Raw genomic sequence first — 8,872 nt, forward strand, 5'->3', positions numbered from 1 at the left:
CGGAAAAGTTTCCGCGCGCGCGCCCAGGGTGGCCGGCGGCCGGAGCGGCCGAGAGCAGGAGGGTGCGCGCGCGCATGGGCGCCGGTGCGCGAGTGCGCGGGTGCCATCGCCTCGCTCCGCTCGGGCGCACGACTCCCCCCACAGAAGCACACGCACCTCGCAGGCACCCCGGCCTCTCCCTCCCTCGCTCGCACGCGACCCCGCGAGCGCCGGCCCCGCCCCCTCTTCTCCCCGAGCTTCGGGAGAAGCCTGTGCGCCAGGCGCGCGGGCGGGCGGGCGGGAGCGGGGGACGCGCGCGAGGGGCGGGCGGGCGCGCGCGCGCCCATTCACCTTCGCACCTCTGCGAGGCGTGCGCGCGGGCGTGCGCGGGGGCGCGCGGGCGAGCCTGCTCTTTCACCTGCCGGAGCCGCGCGCGCTCCCGGCGAGGGGGCGGCGCCATGGCCGCCCTGCCAATCACCTCGGCGCCTGGCAGCGCCCGGCCGCTCCCGCCCGCCCCGCTCCCTCCTGCCAAACTGTTACCCTGAGTGTGTTACCGTCAGGAGCAATGACATCAGGATTTTAAAACAACTTGTTATTCGGGGAGTAATCAGTTGCAATTAGGCATTAATTAAGTATTATGAAAGTTGATTATTTAAGTGAATTCGGCTTTCGACTCTCCGACTATGGTGAGTACCGGCAGCGCGCGGGGGAGGGCCGGGCAGGGCCGGAGCGGCGACCCCTGCGCGCTCGGGACGGGAGGTGGGGGTGGGGGGCCCTCGGATCCCCGGCCGAGCGACAGCCACGGGCGGTTTCTGTTTTAGTTGGAGGAACTCGGAGCTGCCGGGAGCGTGCGGGCCGGAGCGTGAGAGCGAGCGTGAGGCGCGGAGCAAACTTTCCCCGCCGCCGCCGCCACCGCCGCCGCCGCCCTCGCGACCCGGCCCGGCCCGGCGCGCGTCCCCCAGCCCGGGATGCGCTCGGCCCGGCGGGGAGGGACAGCGGGCGGGCGGGGGCAGGGGGCCCGAGAGACACTAAACATTCTTTTCTCTCTGCTTCTTTTCATGGCGTTTCTCGAAGAGTTTGGGACCAAGGAGCGGAGAATGGATCTTGGAACAGGTACGTGCGGTGGGAGACCCACGGGGAGGCTCTTTCACTTTTCTTTCGGTTCTTTGACGGAAGTTAGTATTTTTAGCCCAGTGACCTAGCAGCTGAGCCGAGGGTACCGGGACAGGCGCCAGGGGTCTGTGCCCATGGTCCCTGCTAGCCCTGCTTTCTGGATGGTGATATTGTTATTTGTCATTCGCTTAGTGACTGTGACTAATTTGATGCTTGTCATTATGAAAGAACCGAGGGGACAGGGAGCTGGGGGCACCCAGATAAAGAGAGAGAGAGGATTTAGGGGTTTTTTGTGGGGGATTTTGTTCTCCGTGTTTTTTCTCTTGTGTTTTTTAGATACACTTTTCCCTTTGCAAAATGTGTGTGTGTGTGTGTGTGTGTGTGTGTGTGTGTGTGTGTGTGTGGTGTGGCTTATAGGGTGTGTGTTTTTATTTTTTTAGTGGGGGGGTGGTTTAGTTTTTGAAAGCAGCGTCCTGTTGGGAAAGGTGGTTAGTCTGGTTTCGGGGCGACTGTCTCAAGGTAAAGGAATTTAATTTATTTGGGACAAGGCTGTGTCGGATGATCAAGCTGCTTATTATGGCTAATGAGTGTTTTTCACTTTAGAAGCTGTGGGCTGAGGTGGCTGTTATCAGTTCAAAGTAAGGGGCCCAGGTCTCTCTCTCTCTCTCTCTCTCTCCCTCTCTTTCTCTGCCCCCTTTTAGCACCTACTCTGGGAGGTGACAGTAGGCCAAACTAAAGACTACATTTAGCTGTCTAGGTCTGGGGAGCTCGGCATGGGCTGGCTAGGGTCAGGCTCCAGCTAGTGCCCCCCAGCCTGGGCAGAGGTTAGTTTGTGCTTTGTCTCTTTCTAGTTTGGATTTACTTTTATTCAGTGGTACTCTTTGCACCTGAGCCTCCAACCTAAGTCCGGCACGGCTTGGCTTAGTTCTGTGTGGTCTATCACCAGTCTCCTCTATCAAAACTAACTTTGGGCCAGGACTCTCACATCCCAGGTTGTCAACATCAGTGTTCTTCTTTAGTGTCTTAAGAGGAAAATAGGTTGGTAATTCTTCAGAACTGATCCCTGACCCCTTCTGTTTCATTTGAGGAAGGAAAGGTGATGGCATTAAGTGGTTTTCAGGGTTGTTGTTAGACTTGTCCAAGTTCACGCATACTCCCATGGGACCCATACGGTGACAGCTGCCTCTCTGAGGCAGAGGGGGCAGGAGGCAGGAGAGGGCAATCAGGAATGTGTGTTGTGGGGGCAGGGAACCTTCACAGAGTGGTTGGACTGTAGGGGACAGGTGTGCTCTTGGCTAAAGGGATGGGGAGGTCCCGGGGACATCTGTGCCCAGGAAGGGTACAACGCCCCCTGCTGGGCAAATTTGGAAAGGTGTCTTGAAGCCATTGGTGCCACCCTGCCCCTTCCTGGCCTCCACCCCATAGAGAACCAGCCCGCCTCCACCTCTAATCAGGTGTCTCAACACCACCCTCTCAGGACCCGCCCCCCCCTTTCTTCAGAAATGGGGCCTCCACCCATCCCAGCCAAGAAGCAGACCTCAGGGACAAGCCCAGTGTTTGGCACCACCCTCTACCTGGCACAGGAGAGCCTACCAATGGGCCAGCACAAGGGACTGAGGCATTACTCAGCTAGAAGGCGGGCCCTGCTCTCTTCCTTCTGACCTAAGTGCCAACTGGAGCTGGCTCCCATCCGGCCATGCCTAGTTGCTCTCCATATCCCTTCTGGGGAGTGTCATGATGGCAGGGCAGGAGGCAAGTGACAGAGCCTCCTGTGGCACCTTAAGGACTCCGGGGAGACTTGCCTCTCTTCCCACTCCAGGGACAGGCTCTGAAAAACTTTTCCTAGAAGCCAGAAGGGTCAGGAAGTCAGCTGGAGCAGGGCACTCCCAGTGGGACCCAAGTCTGGACTCTGGCCACACAGAGAGGGAAGGTCCATGGAATCAAAGTTCAGTTTCCTGGAGGAGCTGTCTAGAGATACCTCCTGCCTCTTCTCTGATCTTGGGAGTTTCACCTAATCTCAGAACTTCAGAAGAAAAGCACGTTCCCCACACTTCACAAAAAAAAAAAGGGAAGCGGACCAGGACTCCGGCTGATCTATTCTCCCTGAGCGCATCTCTGGGGCGGCTGTGTTCAAGTCTTCAGGAGCTGAGAGCATCTTCCTTGAACTCCTGATGCACAGGGACATGCCAAGGCTTATTGCTGGTGCGGTGCCATGCCGAGCTCCTATCCTTTGGGAGCAGCCCTGGCAGCTGCAGCTAAGGGCCTTACCAGAGAGTAAGCAGGCCAGAGTCCCAAAGAGTTGTCAGTACCAGAGACCTCCAACACGTCCCAGAGGATGGCTTAACTGTCCCCTCCACCCTTGGACATGTCTAGGTCCTGAAGCACTCTGGCCATAAGTGATTCAGTGGCCGGGGAGGATTGAGGTTTCTCAGGAGGGGTAGAAGGATCTGAAGACCCTCAGGGGCCATGTGGACCCCTTTTCCCCCACCATAGTTCAGCCAAGGGCTGGATCAATCTGGACGTCTTTAGCAATAAAAAATGCCGATGTCGTCCTAATTCACCAGGCCCCGAGATGACAGCAAATTTACATTTTTTAATTAAACTAGCAGCCAGTTTTTATGAGAGGGGGTTGGGTTATGCAAATCAAATGGTTGTGTACGGAAGATTAGGAGAGTTTGGGAATAAATTCCACAAATGCTAATAAAAAAAAAAGGGAAAGAGAGAGAGGGAGGGAGGGAGGGAGGAGAGAGGAAGAGAGGAGGACATGGTTCCATTAGGCCCTTTTAGAATGATTTCCCAGGGGGAGGGCCCAGGGAGGGGGAGGGGAGCAGGGAGGAAGCTTTCAGACACAGGTAGATCCATCCTGCAGTTGGGAAGCTCCTCAAGATAAGCCCCCACCCCCACCCAGTCTGATCTCTAGGCCTGAACACACTGGAGCCTGGGTAAGAGTCGCTATGTAAGAGCAGTAGATCTCTGACAAAGCTTACCCTTGATCATCTGGGATCTATTTCTAATGCCCCTCTAGAGAAGGGGAAGAGCTATCCTGCAGAGGATCCCGGGTAAGCTGTTCTGGGTAAAGGGCCAAGTACGCAAGAGAGCAAGCTCAGACAGACGGCCATCGAACCTACAGGGGGCTGTTGAGGGGCTGCAATCCCCGCTAAAGCATTGTGGTTGCAGCCCTGTCCTCCAGACAAGTCATTGGCAGGACTTACTGAGGCAGAGCTGTCTGTCCTACTGGGGACTGCAGGCTAGGACCCTTTCTCCCAAGCAGACCTCCTCCCATGTCAGGCAGCCTTCAGTGATAGGGAGGTCAAAGAAGATGTGGCCAGAGAGCTGGCCCAGGAAGCAGCCTAAGGCCAGAAGGAGAATGACAACAGACTTCCCCTAGTTGTGTCTTTCCCCTAAGGAGCAAAGAACTTGGCTCTCCACACTCAGCCCCTGCAGCCAGAGTATCAACATACAGAACCTCTGGGTGGCAGAGTCAGGTATTGCCCAAAGAGGAAGCGTCTACGAACCCTCATAACACTTAACTCAGCATGCACCAAGGCATGGGGGTGGTCTTGCCCTGCTTTGGAAGGATTTCACGTTGGGTTGGGTAAAGTAGATCGCCCTCAATTTTCCTTCCTCCAGACTGTACTTGGCCAGACACACCCACTCAACCAGTCTAAGCGAGGGTCAGGCTGGGCACCGGTTCTGCTAGTCTGCAGGGGGGCGGGTGTTCTGGTGCCATCTTGGCAGGAAGGAGCCATCAGAAGCAAGGACAGCATGGGCTGTCTTAGAAGTGGTGTGTTTCCTGGTACCATTCAGACAGACAGGCTGGCTGTGTACCCAGCAGCGACACAGGGAGAGACTTGAGCATCAGATGACCTTTAAGGTCTTTGACTACCAACTTGATTTTGCTCAGTGGGGCAGGCGTCCAGGGAAGAGTCACATGGGTAAAGCAAGAAACCTATCATTGGTTCCTTCTTTGTAGAGAGTACTTGAGACATCAGCAGCTGAGGGCTGGGAACCGCCGCTGATGTTAGTTACAGTGTAGCAAAGTGCAGGGTAATAGGCCGAGATGGTGGTCATTCTACAGAGACAGAGGCAGAGGCCCAGGCAGAGACAGAGGCAGAGGCAGCAGAAGCGGGTCTACGAGGATTCCTATCTAGGACCCTCTTCCTGGTAGAGACCAGAGAAGGGAACCCACAAACTCTTAAGAGAGGCATGGGCAGTGTTGGGGGTGGGGGCATCGGTTAGACATTTCTCCCTGCTTCCCTGGCACTGCCGACACTCCCCACCCCCACAGCCAGGGAATCTGGCTGAGTTGCAGCTTGAGTTTTTATGATGGAAAATAAAATAAATAGAGGCACCTTTGCAGGGCTGAGTCACTGCAGCCGCATCTCCTCATTAAAGCTGCTGCCCCTGGCTCAAGTCCCTGCCCATTTTCCCAGGCAGTGAATGGGGTGGGCCTCTAGACTATTGTCTCTGGACCCTGCTAGGTCAGTGGTACATCTCCACCCCTCCATCAGCTAACCTTGGACTAGCCCACTCTTCTCAGAGAATCAGGTCTTCAACTCATCACCAACCTCAGGCCCCAAGGTTCAGCCCTCCTAGGCTTTGTTTTTAAAATCTTGATCAACCACCGCTGATGTCACTCCTTCCCCTATCCTCCTCTTCCCTACCTTCTCTTCTCCTGATCCTCATGATCAGAGAGGGAAGGAATTGGCTCCAAAGTAATTACTAGAAACGGGTCCCTGAGGCAAGCAGCAGCTGTTGTGGTGGTGGCCAGGCCAGGGCCTAGAAAGACTGGAAAGGCGCAGTAGGCCATGGCCATGGTGTGTGATGATCAGTTGGGCAGACCGCCTCACTGTGTGGGGCGTGAAAGGTGGTAGGCTGGCGGTCTGGTGTGTGCCTGTCTGGCTGACTGTACTTTTCATCAGAGGCTCTCAGACACGTTCTTGTCCAGGAAGAGCCCCCGGGAAGGCAGTGCAGCCGCAGTTCAGTGAGTCCTAAGGAACTTTGCTGAATCTGGTTGTCCAGTTCCCCGATTTGCAGGCAAGCGTAATGTAAGTGAGGGAGATGCTGTCTTCTCATACCAAGAGGTGCTGGAGATGGGGACCAGGCTGTCCATGAAAGAGTGGCATTGGGGACATACTCCTATCATCCAAGTCTTCTAGACTTCTCCCAAGCCTCTCTCTGCAACTCTGAGAGCAGTTACCTTCCACTGTGCAACTACATTTTTCTGTCTTTTTGCCAAGCCACCTGGCTCTGGTGGGTAGGCCCTTCCTACTCACCTTGCTGCCCCACGCCCCTTGCCAGCCTCATACTCAATTGGCCCTAGAAAGAGATAAGAGATAAGAGGCTGGCTGGGGCCTGCTGCTCTGAGAAGCCGGTTAGGCCCATGGTGTGCCAGGACAGCCTCCGTCCCCAGGAGGCCAAGGCTGGAGACCTTGTTTCCTCCTACCGCTGTAGCTCTTAATGCTGACCATTAGATATGACCATTAGGCGCCGTGTTGACATCTCCTCCCAGTGTTTGGTATGGGGCTGGGGCCCATGCCTTCCCACCATAAGTGCTGATGTAATTGATTGATGGAGATTCCTCTTCCCCAAGTGCCTGCCGTGCTTCTGAGTGGGGCAGAAGGAGGAAGGCAGGAAATGTTCTCTGACTCCCTTAGGATCTGGGTTTTCGCTCCTCAAGAGCTTCTAGAGCCTGTTTTACAGGAAGGAACGGGTTGGGATCATGGATGGAGTGAGGGGCAAAGGGGACACAGTAAGACAGCTGCTACTATCCATGACAATGGTATGTCACAGCGTGGGCCTGGTGTATAATAAGGTCAACGTGCTGAAACAGGAGAGCAGTAGCCAAGGTAGTCTGGGCCCTTCCTCTCCTTCCTCTGTGGTCCATCTGTCCTGTTTCCCCCTCCTGCCAAGCAGACTTTACTCCAGGATGTCTGTTCTCCATGCTAGGATCCCTCCAAGGTCTGACCAGTATAGGCAGGTAGGCTAGAATGAGTGACCAGCTCAGACTCCCAAAACTTTCAAGCTCTGCCTTATGTTTGGGCCATAGTAGAAAAGCCATGGTTCCTAAAACCACCTCCCAGGCTTGCTCCCTGGTCCCACAGGCCCCGCCAGAGGCCCAGGTGCTTGGCTAGAGAGACCCCTCCTAAAGCCTGTCTTGTGGCCTGGGTTGAGGCTAGGGTAGCCCTTGGCTTTGGAGGAAACAGCGGAAAGGAGCCCCATACTTCTTGTTTCTCTAGACACTGGGGATTCCCATAGGGTACATTCCAGAGTTGATCTTTTCTTACAGGACTCTGTCCTTGAATTAAGGGGACCCCTGGGAGGGAACGTGCTACATGAGAACAAGAGACTGGAGAAGCCAGGCAGAGCCTCCTGGGATAGAGATCCCCATCTCAGTTGGAGGCTGCCAGAACTCTGTATTTCCAGACTCCACAGTCTCAGCCTTCATGTTCCTCTGACAGGTGCCTCTCACCCTGCTGCCTGAGAGCCCAAAGCCACAGCAAGCCAGAAGGTCTGGTCCATTGAGGATTGACTGGGTATTTTTGCTGACCAGCAGAGGGCACCCTACTGCATCTGCCCCAGTCCTTTTAGGGATCTGGGCATATGGACAGATGCCTTCGGGCTCTAGATGGGGGAGGGGCAGCCTACCCTCCCCACCCCCAGAGGTTCCTTAGCCGAGTTTGTTTTGCCAGGGTGACCTGTTTAATCATCTCATTTTCTGGTGGCCGTTTATTCCTCGTTTCCACGGTTACGGCCCCATTAAGGGGAGAAGCAATAAGGCAGCGAGTCAAACAGGTAATAAAAACATTAAAGCCCATGTGCACAGAGAGAGGACGGGATGGGGGGAGGGGGCTCAGTGAGGTGAGACGGCCCAGAGAGCAGCCAAGGTAGAGGCTGCCTGGCCTGGCCCTGTCTTCCGGGGGCTGCAGGAAGACCGCTCCTCAAGAGGCAGTCAGTATTCAGTCTTGTCCCCAGTCCTCAACCGCCTGGCCACAGCCAGGATGTCGGAGGTAAAGCTGGTAAAGCAAGAGCGAAAGTAACAAAAGCTGCCCTGGACTGTCCCCAGAGAGTGGCATGGCCAGTTCCAGGCCCCACCTTACCCTTGACGGCAAGGGGGTGGGGGCTAATTTCTGACATTGTTTTGAGCTCTAGAATTTTTTTTTCTGCCAACTTTATCAGAAAGCATATTTGTGGTGAGAGCTGCTAACAGGGCTAGTAAGTAAATATTCCCGGTGTGGACGACCTTGAAAGGAAACACATAGCCGTGGGCACCACGGGCATTGCAAAGAGGAGGGCCAGATAGCCAGGAGCCCTTGGGCTGGGTGGGAGACCTTTCCTAAGAAGGGGTCCCATGAAAGTGCCAGGGCCAGGTTTATACTCAACAGATTCAGCAGAGGCCTACCTAGCCCAAGCTCAAGCCCCACACCGTTCAGGCTGGTTATGGGACTTGCCTTGTTAGATGGGCCAGTCCTTGTGGGAACCATAGAAGAGTTGCTGGCCAGGTCTCCCAAGGGCTCCCTTCCTCTAAGTGGATGCTGAAAAGCTACAACAAAAGCCAGCCTTCCGCCCAGCTGGTCTGGACCCAGAGCAGAGAGCTATGCTGGCCAGGGGGAAATGCCAGGAAGTGTAAGGATGGTGTCGATGGTGTCGGAATGGCTGTGCCTGTGTGCTGGAGCAACTGCTGTTGCCCTGGAGCCCGGGGCCAATGCAGAGAGCAGGGAAGGCCAGGGCCAGCCCTAAGGCCTCTCTGATTATGGAGGAGGCTGCCTTTGTAAAAAAA

The 8,872-nt window shown here is 55.5% G+C and overlaps 1 protein-coding gene across 5 annotated transcripts in view; it reads left to right on the plus strand.

Moving 5' to 3' along the window:
- Casz1 (castor zinc finger 1) overlaps positions 1-8,872 on the plus strand; it is a 151,370-nt gene that overhangs the window by 96,997 nt on the left and 45,501 nt on the right. For 3 of the 5 annotated variants that reach the window (XM_031379474.1, XM_031379477.1, XM_031379475.1), the window contains exon 4: positions 1,054-1,092. In XM_031379474.1, the coding sequence (XP_031235334.1) occupies positions 1,077-1,092 (16 nt within the window). In that variant the 5' untranslated portion in view covers positions 1,054-1,076. Of the gene's footprint in view, positions 1-493; positions 666-1,053; positions 1,093-8,872 lie in introns of those variants that run through there. The other 2 variants (XM_031379472.1, XM_031379476.1) reach the window with 1 other exon arrangement.

This window comes from Mastomys coucha, unplaced genomic scaffold (assembly GCF_008632895.1).
Source record: "Mastomys coucha isolate ucsf_1 unplaced genomic scaffold, UCSF_Mcou_1 pScaffold18, whole genome shotgun sequence".
In the NCBI taxonomy this organism is placed as follows: domain Eukaryota; kingdom Metazoa; phylum Chordata; class Mammalia; order Rodentia; family Muridae; genus Mastomys; species Mastomys coucha.